Below are 22162 nucleotides of genomic sequence, written 5' to 3' on the forward strand. Positions count from 1 at the left end.
CAAGCACCAATATGGTTTAGTTGGGCTTGAATACTTTCAAAGCAAGTTCACAATCTCATAGTTTATTTTTTGCTTTGAAAGAGCAAGGAGAAATGGGAGCAAGGAGGAGTTTTAGATTGTGGCAGAAATGCTAATTCAGGGCCTGAATCAGGGACTGAACACCTGGTAGGAAAGCAGGGCCAACCCAGGGGAGCTCAGGTGCGTGCAATGCACTGAGTGACTGCAAGGGGTGGAGGCAGGATCCATCCCTTCCCAGACCTCATTTAAGGGTTGGCAGTGGAGGTAAGGGTATCTCACTGGAGATTCTTGCATACCTGAGGCCTTCCAAAGGTAAGCAATTTTTTCCCCTTTATTTCTGTATCCATGGCTGCTGTGTTTGGGCTTGTCCTTGTTTGCTGCAGCCAAAGACTTTGTTACCCTGATATTATTGCTGTACTTTCCCTCACTTTATAGTGTTAAATAGATAAATCTATTTCAGATTTTCCTCTGAAGTGCCTGCTAGTTTGCACTATTACGGATAGCCAGCCTGAGCTGTGCTGATAAAGTGACTCCTTAGACAAATAGAAGTAATGAATATATATCATGAATGCTTGAAGTCTACAGTTAATTTCCTCTCTTCTGAACACAAGTTCAGCAATCCCACGCTGCACTATTGTGCCTTTAGGAAAATGTATCTTCCCACTTGCTGGTGCTGGGCTTTTCTTGATGTTCTGCCCTTCCTGTTGTGAGCAGAAGGGCTGTCTTTAGCTTGTGTCTAGTAGGTATGTGAGCACACAGCTTCAGGTGTGCCAAGGGGAATTAAGTAAGGGGGCTTCTCTTGCTGGGGCTTAGTTCCTTGCCTTAGAGGAGTCCCTGAGAATTCCATGCTGAGCTGCAGAATGTGGATTCCTCGCCCCAGTGGGGATCCATGCAGGGGGGAAAAAAAATGTGTCTTGTCTCTCTTGTTAGTGTTGAACATTGCCAGTGACCTCCTGGGCTTAGATGCCTTCCAGCTTTCTGAAGTCTTGACTCAGAGATCCATGATTCTGCGTGGGGAAGAGATCAGCTCCCCCCTCACTGTGGAGCAGGTAAGTATCTTAGTGTGTTCTGCTACTTCTGTGCTTCCTGGCCTTCTATCACCTGCCTGTTTGGGGTTAGAGTTTCCTGTTATACCCTTTCAGCTGTGTCCTTCAGTCTTTTGCCCTTAGCAGTCCATCAGGTCCCAGTGTTGCCACTTCTGCTTTTCAGCCTTTAAGGGCAGTTAGTGCACAATACCAGTTTTAGATGATCTTCAGCAACCAGGTTGCCCTCCTGTCATGCAGAGGATGCTTCAAGTGCTTTGTGGTCATTGCATGTGTGCATGCTTTTGCCTTGCAGAACTCCCAGGTTATCTGGTGTTTATTGGAAGGTAAAAACTGACACACAGTTACCACAAAACATCCAGTGGATGTTAGGCTGTTACCCCACAGTAGCGTGTTTGTGTATCCACATGTGCAGAAGAGCTCACCAAACTACAGTGTTCTTGTCTCCAAACCTGTACTGCCTGCTGGAGCCGGTCCTGCTCATCTGTTACATTTCTCTGTGGTTCATAGCAGTGTTGTTCCTACTGGCTGTAGCTCATGGTGCCACTGGTCACTTGAGGGCACTCTTGGTGCTTTAGGTCTATGCATAGATAACTGGAAAACCATCTTTTGTCATTAATAAATGGCAAGGCACTGGGAAATGAGGGCTACTGCTGTTAGGACAAAATAAGCATTGTGTTATAGCAAAGTAAAAATTTGTAATGGAAATCTTGGGCTAGCACAGACAGCAAAGGGTTATCTATCTGCCCTGTGCACTGGCAGAGAAGCCAGAGTTTCTGGGCTCCCTCTGACAGATGTCAGTCCAGCCTTGCTTCTCATTTCCTGCCAAAGGTGTTTCGTGGCCTCTTTTAAGCACGCTTGCTCCAGCTGCAGCAGAGACTGGAGCTGAAAAATAGCCCTCAGACAAGGCCAGCCTTTAGCATCCCAGCTCTTCACTTTACAATCTTCAGTTTATGTGAAGTTTCTCACTTTGCATTCATTTTTCTCTCAAGTAAACAATTGGATTACTTCAATGCTCACACATAAGTAATTTTCTAAACCTCTTTTCCTGCTACAAGTGGTTGGTACAGCTTAGGTGTCCTTGCTGGGTGAGCCTGTTGCATTGACCAGCAGGCCTATGGGGTTGTACAGGCTCTCAGTCCCCATGTTCTATGCTCACCTCTTCCCACTTGCTGTTGTGGTAATGTGATGATGATGCTGCCAAGCATTTCATCTTCTGTAACGGGCTTGCTGCCCATCTGAGCTTTGACATTTCAGTGGGTTGAATGGATGAACCCGCCTGAAGGCGGGCAGAGCTGGGAGGGTGAAAGGGGCCTTTGAAAAATCTCATGCCATGCTGTGGGGGTTGTGGTTTTGCTATACAGCTGGATGGGGGAGTCTGGCTCTACTTGGATTCTGCAGCTAGAGGGCTTGGGGTCCTTCCCTGTCTTGATGCGTGAGAGAGACCACCTGGTGGAGAGAAGAGATATGTGGAGAAGGCTTGCACGCCTGCACTTTGAGATATGGAGAAGGGAGGTTGCTGTGTGCCTTAGACCTCGTGTTGCTGGAGAACAGATGCTGCCCCAGAGGAAGAGAGGAGGAGAAAGTACCAGTGAGACTGGGAGGAAAGGAGGATCCAGCTGGTGAGCAAGCTGAGGGCTGAGAGGATTCAGGTTCATCCAGTCAGGATCTTCACCTTGGGTCTTTCTTGGATCCCTTCTTCTCTCTGAGACTGCTTTTTTTTGATAACCCTTTTGACCTCTTCTTCCCAGAACCATAAGCCTTGGTTTCTTGATCTGAATAGCCTGTGTGTGGAAACCCAGCGTATGATCAGCCTCTTATGTTGTGGTTCTGTCTCATGTCTCTCTGTTAATTGAAGGATTTGGGGCATGCCACTCATGTTTAGTCTAAGAAAAAGCTATCAAAAAGCACAACCATCCCATTCTGGTTCCTTTTGTTTGGGAGTTCAAAAGTTCAGTTTTGGACATTCACCTTTACACTTCAACACAATCATCCATTCCCTGTTAGCATTCACGGTTTAAGCTCTTTTCTCTTGGTTATGATCACTGCATGGGATGTAGGATCAGCTCCAGGAAGGTCTCTCCACCCACCCTCATCTGGGATGTCCTGGCTGATGGTTGACTTCTGGTGAGATGATGATGTTTTGGAGAGGCACCTGATAACTTGGTGGCAGAATGTTCTATGAGATTCTGCCCTGCCAGGTTTGAACAATTGAGCTGATGCCTGTCTGACTGCTCTACAAGGGTACTGAACTGAGGAATCAGGATGTTCTGTGATTTTTATGCTATTTTGTCTATCACTGCAAATACTGGCCTACTTGTGAGTTATTTTGCCACCTACCCTACTCCAGCACCTGTTCCAAAATACATCAGTGATTTATTTTATTTTATTTTTTGCTACTCCTTTCAGCCTCTCTTGCTCAGTAACCTAAAGGTCAAACATGGTACATGTGTGCATGTCTGGCCTATTTGCAATCCTGAATGTTGACTGTACATATAAATATTGCACCATGTATAATCAGTACAGAGGCCAAGACATTGAAAGATGAATGGAGGGACCTGAATTCCTGTAGAGATTCCTGATGCCACTCATGTCTTCTGTTCTCCCTGTGACTTGTTTTTTCCTCCCTGCATTTACAGGCAGCAGACTCCCGGGACTCCCTCTCCATGGCACTGTATTCCCAATGCTTCTCATGGCTCATTGGCAAGATTAATACGAAGATCAAAGGCAAGGAAAACTTTAAGTCTGTGGGCATCCTGGATATCTTTGGCTTCGAGAACTTCCAGGTCAGGATTTTGTTTTTCGCAGGTCGTGTTGTTTTTGGAGAGGTCAGGTGATGCAGGGAGGATGTTTTGTAGGTTTGTATCCTGTGTAAGATAGCATAGGGCATTTTGGGACTTGTCTGCTGTCTCCTCTCTCTGAAAGTGGCAAAGTCTGCTTAGCTGCCCACATTTGATACTTGTGTTTGTGCAGGCTTGATGTTCAAGATATGGTTTGTGACACAGACTCTAAGCAAGTATGATTCATACTACTTCAGTGCTACTTTAGTATTACTTATATCTGCTTGCTTTGTGCTTATATGCAAAGTAAATGTCCAGTTCTTACATGTACGTTATCTGGTTACATCCATTTCACCTTTTGCTGAGAATCTAGTGTGGAATGCTCCTGTTTGAAATTGAGAAATGTATGTTGAGCAACTATTTAGTGACTGGGCTTCCTCTTCTTTGAAATGTCTGAGCAGTGGCCTAACCTTTACAGAATGTTTCTTTCATCCTGAGAAGAAATGTGATTGCCTTATAGCATCCTTTACTACCATTTAGGCCTATTGTGTTAGCCAATGATGAGCCACAAAAATTCTTCTCCTGATGGGTCTCCCCATACTGTCTTTCTTGTGTCCATCTTGACCCCCTTGTCCCTGTGCTCTCTGGCTTTGTTCCAGGCCTGGCACCTTCCCTGTAGCTGTTGCAGGAGATAAAACTTAATGCAGGGATATTAAAATCTTTCTTTCTTCCCACAGGTGAATCGTTTTGAGCAGTTTAACATTAACTATGCAAATGAGAAGCTCCAGGAATATTTCAACAAGCATATCTTCTCCTTGGAGCAGCTGGAGTACAACAGGTGACAAACGGAGGAGCAGGGCCTTTATTGCTTTTGTGGGTGGTTGAAAAGAGGAATTAATTTCTCCTTTGTGTTGTCCAAGCAGGAAAGGCAGCTGAGCCTTGGTGCTGCCCTGACTTTTTCCATCTCCAAGTGCCATCCGTGAGCTCTTTGCCAACATAAGTCACTTGTCTCCAAGCAAAAGCTGTCTATCTTGCAGGGTTTTGAGCCCTCTCCTGTTATCAGATGGTGGCTCTCATGAGTCTGAGTCTGGCCCAGAAAGAACATGGCTTAAATGATGACTTTCTGTCGGGCTCTCAGTATAGCTATCGAGCCCTCCCCAGCACCTGAAAAACAGTCCAAATCAATTGCAACATGGTGTAGGTCTCCTGGGAATTCTGACCCTTTACATACTAGACTCTTCTATTAGACCTGTGCAAACTTCACCTTGATAGTATGTCTGAACACACTTCTTCCTGTTCTGTGCTTTTCCATTTGAGTTCATTGGTTATGGTCAGGTTGGTTGTTTCTGTCACTTGCTGAAGTGACAGAAGATCAGAAGAGTAGCTGCACTAGGTTAGTAAAAAACTTGCCCTCTCTCCAACATCCTCAGAAAGCGCATGATGTCTAAAGGAGAGTGGAAGGACAAAGAAATGCATCAGATACTTTTTCCAAGTGTTTTCCAATTTTCCTTCTATTTTTTCCTTAAGATGTACCATTGTTGGTTGTGGTTTCACATACCTGATGTCTGGCACACAGTACTGTCATCATCCATGAAATTCCACAGTCTATCCAGAAACCCATGTCAACTTACAGTGCTCACATATGGCGTGATGGCAACTCCCAAACTCACCGGCCTGTTGCTACCTATTGGTAGATAGGTAGATATCTGGCAACTCTTTCTGATCTAGAGTTTCCAGTTCTGTGAAAATGTCTTTTTTCCTCAACAAGGAGATTTTAATCAGACTTTTTCTAAAGAGCATGGGGCCCTTCTGCATGGTTGTTGTTCTTCTGTGATGTTCATGCTGGACTATACTTTATAAAGTACCTGGGATGCTCTAGATTACTGCAGCTTCTAGAGGAGCCTGCTAGAGAAGTGCTTTGGTTCTTGCTCTGAAACAGAAGCCTTTATGTTTGTGAATGAAGCAATTGAGTAGGGTCAGTGAGGGCAAGAGAGAGAAGCCATGTAAAAGGAGAAGCTGAATAGGCAATTCATGAAATTCTGAACATTACAAAACTGCAAGGTTATTTATATACTCACTTCTCAGACCAGCTCCACTCTTGCAGGAAGCTTGTGTTGGGAATGGCATTGAGACAAAAGATTTTTTTTTTCTGATGATCACATAGGAGTTTAAATTCCATGGCTGAACTTTGGGAAGGATGAGAGCATTTTATTATTGACTTCTATTGAAGTTGTTGTAGGATGATGTAATTAAAGCTCATCGTCCACAGTACCTGCTCTGCTTTTTTGGGTTTAGTAAGTAGCCTTATGTGTTATGTCATTCAATCAGACAAATGATCTGTGACACCTGAGACAACTTGACTCAATGGTGACTGCACTGATTTCAGGGATCTCTACTTCCTTCAGCTCTGGAAGGACTTTATGCTCTCAGAAGTAATCCAAGAGGCCTTTTGGTTAAAAATAATATAGTCTTCTGACACCTGTTATTGCAAACATTTAAAGCTGTGAGCTCGTATTTTTTTTTCATTAAAGTAATGAGATTATCTGCTCCATTTAGGGATAGGTAGTTTATTTTCCCAATCTTAAGAATCAAATTTAGTTTTCTGCTCCCAGCCATTGGCCACAGGTTTCTGAATGCTTTGGACCTGAAAGTATGACACCTGGGCTGAGGGCTTGTAGGGAACACCTTCACTGTCTTAATGTTAGTCTTTACCTGGAGGGACTCTGTATCAGCAAGTCAGTAAGTAGTTTCACCTTCTGCCTGTAGTCTTCCTTGCAAGTGTCTTTCTTGGGCATAGGACAGCTCAGCTCCTGCAATCTTCCTCAGCCCTGGGAAAGCCATTCTCAGCCACTTCTCTCCTGCAGCTCAGGGCATTAGTTCTTCCTTTTCACTTAATTTTCTGTTTGTTCTTGACTGTCAGGGAAGGGATAAACTGGGAAGCTATTGACTGGATGGATAATGCGGAGTGCCTGGACCTTATTGAGAAGGTGAGTGACTGTCTGGGACAGATTCCAGGGATCACAGTGGTGTTTGTTGATTGTCTCGGGGCCATCCATGGGGTCTCTTGGTTTTAAAAACGAGTAGTTGCTTAAATCCTCTTTCCTTTATGACTTGCCAGAAGCATGAGCTGTTTTAGCCCTAGTCCCAGCTTTAAGAAAGCATATCCATGCTTTCAGCTTGAGCTTTGCTGGGTATAACTTGCGGGTTATTGCTCACCACATCGTTCAGATCTGTTTCTTGGCTTGGTGCTGTGTAGTTCAAACCTTTGCTGTCTGTGAAAGCTTGTCTCTTGTTTGGCTGCAGAAACTGGGTCTACTGGCTTTGGTGAATGAAGAGAGTCGATTCCCCAAAGGCACAGACAACACCCTTCTGGAAAAACTTCACAGCCAGCATATGGTAAGTAAGAAAATAACCCGACAGGCAAATGATCAGTATGTTAGCCCCATCAGCATTTCAAAGCTGAAAGTGAAGGTTTTGCTGATGTAAAATATGTGCTTTGCACAGGAAATTTGCAATGCCCTAGGCTCTAGTCTGCAAGTGTTTAATAAGTCTGCACTGAACAACAGTAATAAAAGAAGGAACCTGCAGATGGTTTCTTGCACACAGTGAGGGAGCATGCATGCTGCAGGCTGCGGGTGGAGATCTGACTTTGTGGCATGGGATGGAGGTCAGGTTTTGCTGGTCTATGATGGGATGCGGAGCAGCACCGTGGGCACAGGAGGCGGCTGCATGGTGTGGGTGGCTTTCTTTTGCCAAGTGACTCACAGCAGCCTGCTCCAGAGCACGTCAAATCTATCTCCTGGGGCTGGGGATGGTTTTTGCTTCATGACTTTTAATGGAAACTCTCTTATTGTTCTTAATTAGTTACATTCTTTCCTCCTCTTTCTTGTGTTCTGGACGCAGGAGTAGGAGGGCTCTTTCCTGCAGGTCAGAAAGTTATCCTGGGGGCACAGCATCCACAGTGAGATCACTGTAGCAGTCCTGTACCCTGTCTCCAGTACAGCCAGCACTCTATTCATCATAGTAGATGAACAGAGTCCTAATAGACTGAAAACAAAACAAATCAAACACCATAGCAGGCGCTTACAGAGTAATTTGCTACTTTAGCAATAGCTGTGTTAGCCTGTAGGTTACCTGCTCCCCTAATTAAGGGTTTATCCCAGCCTGAGAACATACTAATTCATATCTTTTTTTGTTGGAGTAGGTCCTGATATTCTCATTTTTCTCATGAAATATTTTGTTGGAAATATTTCCTTTCTTTAGGCTTAAATGGATGCCTTCAATTCAGTCTGCTGTGGCTTTCCCTTATACTAAAGGTCGAGGTATATAAGAATGCCTGATTTAGCTTCTCATTGGTATTTTGTGTATTTTAATATCTCAGTAACATTTTAATATATCGCTTATTTTGTATTTTCTTTGTGAACTGTCCCTACCTCTTAAGTTTGTCTCCAGATGGAGAAATTTCAAAGCTCCTCTTTCTTTCTGCTGTTTGTCTCTGAACTCCTCTAGGTGTTTTCCCTAATCTTTTCTGAGATAAATAATCAAACCTGAAAGCAGTTCCCTTGGTAAGAAGGTGCCTCTTTATTGTACAGCAGCATGAGACTGTCAGCATTATTTTGCATTCTTTTATGCCCCTCAACATTTTGGTTGCTGTTTTTGGTGATTTCTGTACATTGAGTGGCCTTCTCATTAAGCTGTTCATAGTGTCACCTCTATCTGCTTTGAGGAGATAGCAGTTACCGTGGAACACCGGGGCCCATAGGGGAGAAAGAGAAGAACTATGTGAGGAGCTGGAGCATAGGAAGGAAAGTGAAGTAGACAGTAGTCTGGAGTTTGTATGTTTAGAAGGCTGAGTGTTCTTCATAGTGGTCAAGTGTCTCTGGTGGGCTGGAAGAGTTTTAGAAAGCATCAGCTTGCTTGCTGGAAAGCCTGATGGACCTTGTGGGAGAAAAAGCCATCTTCTGTGTTTTCTGTGGATTGCAGAAGGGTTAAGGAGGAAGAGTATAAATGCTGAGACTTAAGAGAATATGACCTCTGACTCTAGGTTGAATAGCTGTAGGAGAGCTGGGAGAAGGAACTTGGAGAACTGTAGGCATGGATGAAACTTATGGATCTAATAGCTGGGGGCTGGGCAAGCATTTGGCAGTGAAATCTACTTGGGGTTATTAATCAGACAGACCTTGTGGAAATAATCAGAGCTGTGGAGTGCGGGAGTATAGATACACCATGCACTTGCCTTTTTCTTACTCTACATAGCCACTCCTGGAGGCAGAATGCTCAGCTGGATGGATCACTGATCTCAAGTAATGTGGCTGTTCTTGTGTATCTAAGGGTTATCATGTAAAACAAAGACGGGGGGGGGGGGGGGGGGGGGGGGGGGGGGGGGGGGAAGAGGGGGAAAGGGATATTAGAAGAGCTAGTAAGAGAAAGGAAAATGGTTGTGGAAAAAAAGAGGAAGAGGGGTACAAAGAAAGATGAAAAATAGAGGAAAACAGGAGAGTGATATGTACCTCTTTTGACAAAGAAAAATATACAGGAGTTCTGCAAAGCTGCCATCTTCCCTGCATCCTGATCCCATGTACTGCACCACGTGGTTTGTGTGGAGCTGAGATTTCATGGGTGTCAGACATGCAAGAATTAACATTTCATCCATGGCATGCCTGCCCAACCTTGATTCTGCAAGCCCTTGCTCACATGAGGAATGCCTTGAAGGGCTGGATTTTTCCATCTTATGGGAATAACGTATTTGCAATGTAGATGCAGATAACTGCTGCACATGTGGTCAGGCTCTGCAACAACTAAGTCCTTACCCATCTCAGCATTGCCATAGTCACAGCTGAGCTCCTGACTGGCCCTATTTATTCCTACAGTGACATTAAGATGCCTTTTTCCCTTTCATTTCAGAGCAATCCTTACTATGTGAAGCCTCGAGTGACAGATCATCAGTTTGGCATAAGGCATTATGCTGGTGAGGTAGGTGTTCGTGGTGTATCTATACTTGAGCCTGGGTGTGAGGTCATGGAATATTTGGATTCCCAAAATGAAGAATCTCTCTGAGCTGTGGGTATGCCTCATATTAGAGCATGGGAGGTGCAATGGGCTTGAAACGGATTGTCATTTTCAATCACTGTATCCTCCAACTGCACACTAAGGAAGGGCTGAGATTCTCATAGGCTCTCATCTGCTGAGCAGTGGTAGGTGGGAGCACAGGGCACTACGTGGCACTGGTGATAGTTTCTGACACAAATGGAGTAGCTCACACCTTGCAGAGGATTTCCTCACTTGTTGACTGCGGGGCATGTCTCTGCAGCTGCTACACTTAGCTCCTGGCTTTGAGGTTGGCTTTTCTTGTTTGTTTAAACTGATGGCTACAAGCCACTTTCTTGCTAGTAACTGCTGAGCTCTGGAGCTCCTTCTTTGATCCTGAGAACTGAGCTCCCAACAGGTGCCTGCAGCATTACTGCGTAGATCTGCTGGAGGTTTTATATGTTGGCATGCTAATGCAGAAGCACTTAATGACTTGTACTGCCCTGTTCCAGCAGCTCTATCCTTGTTGCAGGTGCTTTATGATGTAAGAGGCTTTCTGGAGAAGAACAGAGACACCTTTCGAGATGACATCTTAAACATGCTGAAAGACAGCAGGTATGTATGTCCCCATTATGCTTGAGAGGAGCCCACATCTGTTGGACTGGACTAAGACATGTTCACCTAATAACCAGATCCAGGAAAAGAGTTTCTTGCCTTTGCATAGAGGCCACTTGGTTTCCACTCTGTTTGTTAGTGTGGGGCTCCCATGGTGTGTTTCATCCAACCTGAGCTGTTGCTGCGAGGTCAGGCACTGTCCTCAGTATTACACCCCAGTGCTGCAACGTGGCCTTAGAGAAATGAGCTGTCTTAGACCCCAGGCAAGGCCTGCAAGGCAGAGATGGGACCTAGAAGACAGGCATTAAGTAAGGTGGTAGACCCCATAAAAGTTTGTGCTGTGCCTCTGCCACATGCCTCTTATCAGGATCCATGTAATTATTGCCTTTGGTCTCCGAGCTGATGAGGCTGTTCCAGGATTGTGTCTGCTCTGCTGTGGAGTTTGCACTGTGAGCAGCCTTGGCACAACCTGAGGGAGCTGAGAGAATGAGCTGCTCTTGATTGCCTTACTCAGACAGCAGCATCTGGGTAACATTTTATATAGGGCTTTAAGCCAGAATTGTGGTCACTATTGTCCAGAACTGCAGAAGGACTTGGTATTTCAACAAACCAGAAAGGGAAATTCTGCTAGAAACAGTCAAAACAATCACAGTGCTTGTGCCATTTTGTAAGAACTCCTCTAAGGAGAGGTAAAATGGCACAAGAGAACCCACATAGATGACTTACACTGTAAGTAGCCCTAGAATCTCTCTGGTTCTGGAAGGGCTGTGCTTATGACAACATAAGCATCTCTTGGGCACCACAGGTATGGCCACAAGAGCTGTTCAGAAGGGGGAACAGCACAGTGTAGCTGGAATACTGTGCAAGATGCTTCGCAGTGGGAATGGAGCAGCACCCAAGAATGAGAGCCGTACACTCACAGATGGTGGGTGCCTTGTGACGTCTTTAATTCTTCACCCTTAGGCTGGACTTCATCTATGACCTTTTTGAAAGAGTCTGCAGCCGTTGCAATGAAGAGACTCTGAAGATGGGCACCCAGAGGCGCAGACCGACTGTCAGCTCCCAGTTCAGGGTAGGATGTTTTCCAAGAGAGCAGAAGGCTGCTGGGGAGGAGCAGATGGGTAAAGTGAAGCCTGCGGCCAAGAAGAGTCATTCATCCTTCTTTTGTGTCCAGCACTGGAAATGTGCAGGAATGTGGTAAAGCTAAAAAAAGACAGTGCCGCTGCCCCAAGGATTTCTCTGCATAGTGTAAAATGTGAGATGTTAAGACTGAGTGGAGTGGCAGAGGATAAGAATATCAATTATAGATATATATATTTTTTTTATCTGAAGCTCTTGAGGTTCTTTAATCTTTCATGTTGGTTTGGAGCTTCAGCTGAGTGTGTGTGTCCTGTTCAGGCTGCATCTTTCACAGTCAATCCCAGTAAGACCTTGTTGGGCAGACCTTGTATGAACCTACCCACCAAGACTGTCTGCACACTCACGTTAATTTCATGGTTTTAATTTTTTTTATTTGAAGTTTATTTAAAGTGTATTTAAAGCTTATTTAAAGTTGAAATGTATGTCTAAAAAAATAATTTGAGGTGGCTGTAAAGCTCAGAGTGGGGATGGCCATGTACGCAGTGTTATGGCAAGCTGTGCATATGTTTTGAGTGGGAAGGGACAGCCTGGGTTATTGAGGGCAGGCTCAGTAACATTACTGGTGGCACAGTAGAACAGTTTTACTCTTTCACTTGATAATATAAGGAAAAGCAGGTTTTGGTAGGCAAAGTCAATATCAGGAATGGGGGGCTGCTTGAAAAGTGTATTGCATCAAATGAACCCTTTTCTCTCCTGTAGTGACCCATCCTCTGGGTTTTTTCTTGCTGCTTTTTAGGATTCTCTCCATTCCCTGATGGCAACGCTTAGCACTTCCAACCCGTTCTTCATCCGCTGCATTAAGCCGAACACAGAAAAGGCAAGTCCTCCATCCAGCAGAATGCATGAGTGTGGTGTAGGCCCCTGTGAGCATTTGCAGCAACGCTTGCCCAAACCAAACAGGGAATCAAAGCAGTTCCCCCTTCTAGCTGTTCCATGGTTAAAGAAAAATCTGCCTTCCAACCGATCAGATTAAAAAACCTGCATGCTGAATAAACTAAAGCTTTTCCCATCTCCCCCTGTGCTTACAAATCCTGGAAGATGAACTGAGCTTGTGCAGAGCTCAGTGCTGTTGTAGAAGCAGCAGTGACTCCTGTTTGTGGTGCCTGCAAAACGTTTGTTCTGGAATGTACAGCTTGTGCGGTGGGAAGCATCTCCTGCAGCTCCCTGGCTCCAAGGCAGAGGAGGTGGATGCTACGTGAGCAAGTCACTGTGCACAGAGACAGGCTGGCTCCCGTTGTGCTGTGAACCGTGGCAGGAGGTTCTGCAGCTAAATAGGTTGGGTGGGGAGCCCCAAGCCGATAGTTTTCTTTGTGTGTTTTGAAACCATGTGTGATATGGCAGAGAAAAGCCTGCTGGGAGCTGCGTGCCAGAAGGAAATCTGCAGTTTGTCTTTGGTTTTGGCAGTAAAAGGCTGATGGGGTCTTCTGTGTGGCTGCAAAGGCAGCTGAGTCAGAGTTATGCATTTTGTATGTGTTAATATATTTTCTCATTGGTGTGCTGCCATGAGCTGACAGTGACTGCACTCTGCAGACCATTTTTTTTGCAGGATCTGCCCGATTCCCTTTTGTTGTCCCTTTTCCTGCATGTGCACTGCTGAGAGGTTGCTTTCCCAATAAGCCAAATCTCACCCTTTTCCCTTGGTCTGCTTAAATAAGCAGAGTTAACCATCTAGAAATGGGTATACGGGCTGCAGCTACCTGTGCTTAGAGGAACCATGCAGGTCAGCAAAGAAGCAATACCACGGTAACACTTTGTATCTCTTCTGTTGTGTTTTTCAATCTGGATCGCAATGCAGGCACCAAACCTCTTCAATCCAGATGTGGTTCTCAATCAGCTCCGCTACTCAGGGATGCTGGAGACAGTGAAAGTCCGGCGAGCAGGTTTCCCTATCCGGCGCCTTTTTCAGGACTTTCTCAGCAGGTAATTGCTGGCATTGTATCACAACTGGTAACATTGCCAAGGTATATGACTTCATATGTTTGTTCTCTTTGCCGTTACTGATATGGATCGTTTGTGTGATGTTTTTCTAACCAGGTCCCTATTGACCATACCCTAGATACTTATGGAGACTGCTAACCTTTAGGGGAAAACTAAGGATGTTCAGGTTGTGTGTAACTTTGCTACAGGTTTGGTGCTGTGATGCTGTTAGAACCAGCTGTTCACAGCATGTAAAGAGGCAGCATCAAGTCTAAGGCCTTTAATCTGTCAGGCTGGAGCAAATGTTAATGGCAATATTGTTGATGGTTAATATTGGAGAGAGTAAGTTTTTCTTCTGGTTGTTTGCACCCTAAGGGTTTCTTGAAGTTTAAATATGGAAGAGACAATCGAGCGTTGCTTCCTTTGTGTTTTAGAACATGAAAGGTGACCCTTACACCAAACAAAATAACTTCTGCATGATAAAAGCATGTGCTTTAGAAGTATAGTTGTTCTTTATTGAAAAATGCCATTGAGTTGGTCTTTTGTTACTGGGATTGCAGCAATAACTGCCAGTGTAGTTGGAACAGAAAAATGGATAGAGGGATGGAGGTTTCCAGATTAGAAGGGAGATTTCCAAAAGAAGAAATGAGGTTCCAGGTGAGATCCGTCTCCCAGAGGGAGAAGGGCTGAGGGGAAAAGGATCATAGGAATTATGTAAATAGATGGGGTGGAGGTGTGAGGGATAGTGTCACACATGGTCTCATGAGATTTTGCTTGCTTCCTAGGTACAAGATGCTTGTGAAGATACCAAGCTTCTCAGACAACAGCAAGGCTGTATGTGCGGGCTTTCTTCAGGCCTATGACAGCACCAAGAAAGAATGGCAGTTGGGTAAAACCAAGGTACTTCATCAGTGTGGGATAGGGCATGGCTTTGTTCAAGCTACAAGGGGATGTGTTTGCGTCCATTGAGATTTTTTTCTGGAAGAAGGCATTCAAATGCTTGTACCCACTTGCTTAAGTCAGATTTTCTCTCTTCTGGTGAATGCTTAATACTTCTGTCATAGCTTTTGGTGGTGGTGGTGTGTTTTCGTTCAGACAATCGCCTGGAAAGGTACCATTGTCTTTCATGTGATGGGGAGGGACCCGTGGGATTCTCTCGGAGGGTTTTTTTTCACGTTTTGAGACAGCTTCATAAAAAGGTGTGAGCCTTGGGAGGTACATTGCTGGGAGTGGGAAGCTGCCTCTAACACAACTCTACATATACTCCAGTAATTTATTTGAAGAGTATGCCAAGATAGGTGGTATCCAGTGCAGACAGCATGATGAGCAGTGGGTGTACGGTCCATATCCAGAGCAGATGGTGGTCCACTTTCTAAGGCCTTCCTTTGTGTGACTGCAGTAATATTCCAGAAAGAAGCTTTTCTCATTTTGGTGTATTCCCGGCCTGTGATTCAAGTGATTTCCATCTTTGATTTGGGAATCTGTTCTCTCCTCACTGGTCTCTGCAAACCAGGAACCATTTCAGTCATTCATGTCCCCAGATAATCCGTGCTGCTTGGGTAGCTGCCATTCTCCCAGGACTTGAGTGTTAAAGCCTGTGTGGCGTGTGTGTGCGCTGCAGAGCTGCTTTGCTCAAGGAAAGGAGCTGCTAGAGCAGGTAAACAAGGAGCTTGAACTTTCTTCCTAGTATGACAAGGGATAGAATATAGCTCAATGAAGAAAAGTGCCCTGTGGTTTTGGTTTTTTCCCAGAGGCTTTTGAGTAAGGGTGAAGTAAAGCTCCCAGCTATGGGCGTGCAGTAGAGGTTATCATTCTGGAGAGGAAGTCGTCCCCTGTGTGCTCTTGGTGCCTCTTTGCAGCTCCAGGTGCAGCTCTTGTACCCAGGTGAGATCCACCCTTGGTGTGGAGTTGGGAATAGTGCTGTAAAGAGATGTGACAGGCCAGTGGGGGCATAACCTAGGAAGGAGTATGAGAGGTGAGTGAAGAGCAAGGCTTCTAGAAGGGAGAATACTTCCTGCAGAATGAATGGAAGGATAATTATATCCCTTGCAATTGTTTGGAGGAGGAAGGAAAGGACTCTGTGAATTAGTACAGGGGATTGTGAAGCTTGGGAAAGGAAGTGGGGGAGGAAGGGCAGGATGATCTTTGTGTTTTTCATTAAGAATAGAGCAGCTGCTGTGCTGGCAATTGTCAAATTAATGTTTATGAAAGCTATTAATGCAGGTTCAATCCGGTGGCATGGCAGAGGTGAGGGCTGGGATGCAGGCATGATGATGGAAGGCCTTGTGCTGATGTACCCTCATCTCCACTGGGGTTGTGTTGGGCTCCCATGTTCCTTTCCTCTTTGCTCAGGAGTGCTGTGCTGGAAAACTTGGCCTGTGTGTGACGTGAGCAGATAACAGTAGCCTGTAACTTTGTCTAATTGTTCATTCCTCAGAAGAAAGTGGCTTCATGTTTTCAGAAAGTGCCTATGAATTATGACAAAGAAACAGCCACCTTACAGCTATTACCACAAAGCATCCAAAACATTTCTGGATTCAAATTCACTTCACTCCCATTATCTGCAGGAGGCTGAGGAAACACCCTCAACGTGCCATTAGCTTATAGACAGGCACTGTATTTATGCCACATGCTGTTTGAGATGTACCCTTCCATCTATGAACATATACAGAAAACTCTGCGGGATTAGGGTTGGGTCTTGAACTCTGCATGCTTCAAAGTTGTTTTTCCCCCCTCCTTACTGGCACGAAGAAGTCTGTTTGCTAGCAAAATCCTGCCAGACTTGAGTATTTTTGCAATTTGATGAAGATAATGGACTGAGACAATGTTTTGCTGGCTGCCTTCTTGAAATGGGTGACTGCTGCTCTGTTCTGGAATGTAATTGAAAGAGCAATCTCTGCCTCAAAGAAGTCTTTAAAAGATCATTGAGTTGACAGAGGGAGTGGATGTACAACTTGCAGGGAAGGGTGCCAGCTTCATGGTTGGCAGTACCCTGATAATGAACCTTCTTTTAAGGCTACCCACGGTTACTTAGTCATTACCAAACATCTCATTTCTTGGGGCCATCTTAACAGAAGTGGCTCCCCTGGGTAAGAGCTGAACGCAGGGCGATAACTCAGGGAGAGATTTCAGTATGTGGTGGGTGTGGTTGAGAAGGAGAATGAGCCTAAATAGGTGATGGGGGCCAAAAGCAAGGATGGAGAAGAAAGTGTTGTAGTTCATGGGCTAGTGTAGTTATGCAGAGTGATGAGTTCAGCTCCCAGCCCATGCTCATGGCTGTGCTTTGCAAGTGGGGCAGCACTGCCCTCCTGCAGCCTGCCCTGCTGCTGGTCCTGGCAGGGACTGAGCCCATGTCACTGTGTCCATATGGCGGTGGTGCTGTGCCTGCAGCCTGTGAGGACCAACAGTAGCCAACTTTAATCTAGGCTAACGCTGCTGACAGCCCTGTGCTAAGGTTGCAGACCTTCTCAACAGGCAAAGCGTGTATTTCGGCAACTTGTGCTGACCTCCTGCAAGTCAGCTGATTTAAAGTAGCTCAGATATGTCAGGCTGCTTCCTGCCAGCAAGCCCTTATCTTGCTTTGTCTCTAAGATAGCGCTTCATCCCTCGTGCAAGCGTTTAGCGCTGAGCAGAGGTTAGAAACAGAGGTAGTGGAAGATGCCAGAGTGGAAAGCCAAGTGCAGCCGCTGACATTTGGAGAGCTCTCCCGCGGGGCTCAGGTCCCGCAGTGCACGATGCAGAGCAGGACTTCAGCCCGAAGCCTCTCCCCGCTGCTGCTGGGGCTGAGCGGGGGGAACGGGGTACGCTCCGCTTCACCCCTCGAAGGGCCCTTCGACTCTCCTGATGCTGCTAGGACCTCTGCGGGGTTCCGGAGCCTGGAAATCGCAGCCTTCCTGGAAACGCGGCGGGGTTCCTTTGCAAAGCGCTCCCCCGCGGCAGCAGGTTGCTGCGGTGCGGCGCTCGGGGACAGCTGTCAGCCGGGAAAGGGTTAAAGCCAGGCGCAGAGACGGGCTCTCCTCCTCCCTTCTCTCCCTCCTTCCTCCGCTCCCTTTCAAGTCTTGACCGCAGAGGGCGGGAGGCGGGGGCTGACCGCGGGGCCGAGCTCCGACGCCGCCAAACTTTGTGCGGTGCCGCGAGCGAAGGGCGGCCGGGCCGGGGCGGCGGCTGCGGGCAGCCCTGGGCGCTGCGCTCCAGCGGCCGGGACCTCCCGGCTCCCCCGGGACTGACTTCTTTCCTCTCTTTGTGTTTCTCGAAACTCCTCCCCGCGGCGTCAGGTTTTCCTGAAGGAAGCTCTCGAGCAGAAGCTGGAGAAGGATCGGGAAGAGGAGTTGAGGAAAGCTGCTGTAGTTATCCGGGCCCACGTCTTGGGCTACATGGCAAGGTCAGTGCCGCGGGCTGCCCCGCAGTCCTTCTGCTTATGAGCTCGAACCCCCGCAGCCCTTCTCCCCTCACCGGCTGGGGACGTGTCCTGCTTCCTCCTCTTGAATCCTCGCTCCCTCCCTCCACGCTGCTCCTGCAGGATCCCGGTGCCCGCTGCTTGCCCCAGTACCACCTTCCCAGCCTTCGGGCTCTCCAGCCCCACCTGCACGTGGGTTCCTTCCTTTTCCTTACGCTGTCAGCTCTGGTTCCTGTTCTTCCTGCAAACTGCTTCATCCTCACTCGCAGTCTTTCTCTGCCTGCTCGCCTCGTGATCTCCCTCTCCTTTTAATGAACTCTTCAGCATTGGGCTTCAGCCAGCTTTACACCAGCGCTCTCCTCTTGCTGCTCCCCTCCGCACCTGACCATGGAGGGCTGGGGGAACCAACTGTGGTGGACGGCCCCTCCTCTGCCCCCTAAAGCCAGCCAGCAGCTGACTCCCTAATGGCTGTGGTATGCACGCTTAATCCCAGCAAGATGCACTTTCCTGACGGGTCTCAGCCCCTACACCTGTCAGTCAGGGCTGCGGGGATGTGGGATCCTGGGCTGCGCGGCTCTTGCAGGAGTGCTACCATAGAGCCCCAGGTGGCTCATTCTGTACTGGGAAATACATGTGAGGAGCTATGCCCTGCCTTGCCAACATGGGGGCTTCTATTCATTTATTCATTTCCCCTTAGGAAGACGACTGGGCTAGTACTATTGTTTGCATGGGAGATTGTAAGTTTTCAGCATCGGGGCCTCTGCTCTGCTTTACTTTGTGCCTAGCATTTGGACAGCGGGGCTGGGATTAGCACAGAAATTGATTTTTCTGGGAAACATCGCTGCAGGCACACAGGATTATTGCTTTGCTGAGTTCCTTGGCAGGTGGCTGCTGCCCAGCAGGGCTGTGACAGAGGCAGCGGTGCTCCTCTTGGCTGCAGATCCTGTGGTCTCACAGCCCGCATGGAGCTGGATTCATCTCCCATGTGTTGCTCCTCCTCAATTCTAGAATAAGCTGTGTTCCCCAGCTTGGGCTGCAGGTTGAATCTGTATGAGTTGGCAAGGGAATGAGGGGAAGGCAGAACAAGGGAAATGAAATTGGTGGTTTGCGTGCAGCAGCTCAGTCTGAAGGGTGTCTCTTGTGGTCTTGAGGGCTGAAGGGAGACTTTGGTGTGCCAAACCCTGCCCAGCTCCAGGCAGCTCTGCCTGCTTATCTGCCAGAGCTGCCTGAAGCTGGGCAGGGTTTGGCACACTGAGAAGAAATGCCAGCAGATGCGTTTTGTAGAAATCAAAGTGCCCTTTCTGATGCTGCCTTGGCAGAAGGTGCTGGTGCAGCTGTTTGCGCCCCATGTGTGGGACAGAGGGAGGACAGAGGGACTGGAGCTGAGGGGCTGCAACCCAGGAACATTCCATATACAACTTTCCAACTCTCATTGCCTCTTCCCTTTCCTCTGCTTTTCTCTGTGCTTCTTCCCTTTGACTTGATACTCATGGAAAAAGTGTGACCTCTGGGCACTTCTTCCATTAGCATACCTCCCTTGATTTTCTTGATGTATCTGATGTGCAGGGAGGTGGCAAGCTGACAACATGGGTCCCTGTTGCCATTTGAAGAAGGTTTGATTGCCAGGAAGGGGATTCTGAGGTGTGCCTTCCCCTCAGGGGGTTGCAGAAGGTCTGCGGGAAGGATATGTGAGAATACTGTGCTATTTCTAGCATGCTTTCGAGGACTATTAAGACAGTACAGGATTACTGTATCATGCTGGCCAGAGCTTCCATGTAACACGTTTTCCCTCTGTGAATTCCAGTTTGGAGTTAAGGAGATTATGATTTAAATAGTACTGACGATCATTTCCCTCAGCAAGATATGAAAGTGTCTGAATATCTTCAGTTGTTTTAAAAAAACATGGCAGCTTATTTCCAGCCTGAATAGACTTTGGTTTCAGGTCAATTAAATCTTGTTACATCCCTTGTCAAATAAATAGAAATGCTGCCCAAATGTGGTTCTCCTGTGGGTGCTTTGCTGGGATTAAGTCATTCTGTAGCCTTCTGTTTCCAAATGGAACAAGCTCCTGAAATCTCTCAGTAAGCCAGAAATTCTGGGTTCGGTCCTTCTTTGTTAGAAATCACTGCAGGGTCTTACATTGCTCTTGAAACAGAGCTGCTAACACTGAACACAGGATAAAAGCAGCAGCACTGTTCCCTTTGGCACAGCATTTCTGCCTGCAAGTATACAAATCCCAGTCTCGTTTTTCTCGAGCGCTGTGTTGGGAGCTGGCATCCAGCTGGCAATCCATGTGACCCCCAAATCCTTTTTTGACTTGCTGCTTCTTAACGTAGTCTCGCATCGGGTGTGTTTGGCTTTTGATTCCTCTATTTGTGACCTTATGGTTCGCTCTTATAGACTGTTGAATGTTTGCTTGGATTTAGCTTGCAAATGGGTCTGGATTCCCGTGTGTTGGTAACCCTTTTGTTATTTGCCTGGGTTCCATATTGTGTACAAACTTCCACCAGGGGCTGTCTTTTTCAGGTCTGTGATGAAAGCAGTCAGTAATGCAGAGGCATCACTCAAATACAAAACTACAGAGTAATGATTCTTTTGGGTCCTACCATGGACCTAGCTCCTCAGTAGGTCTTCATACAAGTAGGTACCCATAGAAGGGTACCCGTAGAAGCCCACAAGTGGTGGACTAGAACATGAAGGAAAATACAAGTTGCAGGTGAAAGCAGTTGAGGAACAACTTGTTTTTATTCTTGAGCAGTGCTGTTCCAAGTTCATTTATCCACAGATGTGATAAGATCAATCGTACTCTAGGGCATAAGAAACACGGAGTGTGTGTTGCTTCATGTTGCATTAAGTGTCTGGTTCTGTTTTAGGAAGAAGTACCGAAAGGTGATAGCCAGTGTTGTCACAATCCAAAAGAACTACCGAGCGCACTTCTGGAAGAAGAGCCTCCTGCGGCTGAAGGCCTCTGCCATCATCCTGCAGAAGCACTGGCGTGGGCACCTGGCTCGCAGCCTCTACCGACATCTGCAGCAGCAGGAGCTCCAGCGGCAGCAGGAAGCAGAGGAGAGGAGGAGGCGAGAGAAGGAAGAACGGATCAGAAGAGAGGAAGAGGAAAGACAATGGCAAGAAGAGGAGGAGCGTAGGAGGAAGCAGGAGGAGGAAGAGGTGAAAGAAAGGTACAAATGGTCTTTCATGCTCGTCGTTCCCTGGTACTGGAGATACTGAGGTGCTGCAGTGGGTCTGGGGCAATAGGTTTTACTGATCAGGCAGAGCACTTTGGTTAAGGAATTTGTTGGGCATCGCTGACAGCTCCATTTTATCATTGTGTCAGTTTTCAGCAGCAGCCTCATCACAACATAAAACCATATGAGTGGCAGTACCTGGTTTACAGGGATCAAATGCCACATACATACTCTTAGGCTTGAAGTCCTCTTCCTGCTGCATAGAGCTGCTCCCTACCTGGTTTTAGATTAAAGGATTTCTTTGGTTTATTATTTCTTCTGTATTTCTGCCCTTGCCTTCTAGCTTTCAGCCCATAAAAGATGTGTTGAGCCAGCATCATTACAAAGAAATGGCACTGTTCCTAGGGATTAGGAAAGCTTCTTGCTTTGCTTTCACTTCCTACTTGGTCTCAAATGGCTTCATTCAGTGAGTAGCTGAGAAAGGTACTAGGGGACAAAGTAGGGAAATCCTGAACTTCCATTTGACATGAAAAAAGAGGTGGGAGCCCACAGAAATTGCTAATTGGCTAATCTGGCCAAACTGGCAAATTTGGCTGAGCACAAAAAAAAGCCACCAGAAACAAAAACAACAAGAATTAAAACCACCAACCAAAAAAGAACAAGTCAAACAAAATACACATGTGGGGAGATAACCAGAAAGATCAGGATGCAAACTGACATATAACCAACTGAAAGGTGATATGAATGGTTATTGTGCACGCACTGTTAGTAGAAGGAAGACAAGGAGCAATTTGGGATAATGTTCAACAGGAAGAACAAATTAGGATGTTTAGGAAGGAAAGCACTTGATGCTATTTTTATTTGTCTTCCCAAAAGGCTTAGCTGCTGTACAATTAGCACAGATGTACAATTAGCAGGGAAAGAGGAGGTTAGAGAATGCTCATATAAATCAGATCACCGAGCCCAGGTGACTTCTTTGTAGAAATAATACTTGGAAACTTTGAGGAATACTGGCTGGGGAAGTTTGAATCAGTAGCTCCT

At 46.5% G+C, this 22162-nt stretch overlaps 1 protein-coding gene across 2 annotated transcripts in view; it reads left to right on the plus strand.

Moving 5' to 3' along the window:
• Positions 1-22162, plus strand: part of LOC107316896 (unconventional myosin-X-like) — a 64999-nt gene that overhangs the window by 18074 nt on the left and 24763 nt on the right. For both annotated transcript variants that reach the window (XR_001556636.2, XM_015868909.2), the window contains exons 11-23: positions 949-1067; positions 3701-3847; positions 4579-4679; positions 6762-6828; positions 7145-7237; positions 9746-9814; positions 10401-10483; positions 11447-11555; positions 12360-12440; positions 13419-13543; positions 14326-14440; positions 17815-17921; positions 20810-21115. Coding sequence is in view for 1 of the 2 variants with exons in the window: in XM_015868909.2 (XP_015724395.1) it covers positions 949-1067; positions 3701-3847; positions 4579-4679; positions 6762-6828; positions 7145-7237; positions 9746-9814; positions 10401-10483; positions 11447-11555; positions 12360-12440; positions 13419-13543; positions 14326-14440; positions 17815-17921; positions 20810-21115 (1522 nt within the window). In the remaining variant the exon portion in view is untranslated. The remainder of the gene's footprint in view (positions 1-948; positions 1068-3700; positions 3848-4578; positions 4680-6761; positions 6829-7144; positions 7238-9745; positions 9815-10400; positions 10484-11446; positions 11556-12359; positions 12441-13418; positions 13544-14325; positions 14441-17814; positions 17922-20809; positions 21116-22162) is intronic.

Source organism: Coturnix japonica, chromosome 7 (genome assembly GCF_001577835.2).
Source record: "Coturnix japonica isolate 7356 chromosome 7, Coturnix japonica 2.1, whole genome shotgun sequence".
Classification (NCBI taxonomy): domain Eukaryota; kingdom Metazoa; phylum Chordata; class Aves; order Galliformes; family Phasianidae; genus Coturnix; species Coturnix japonica.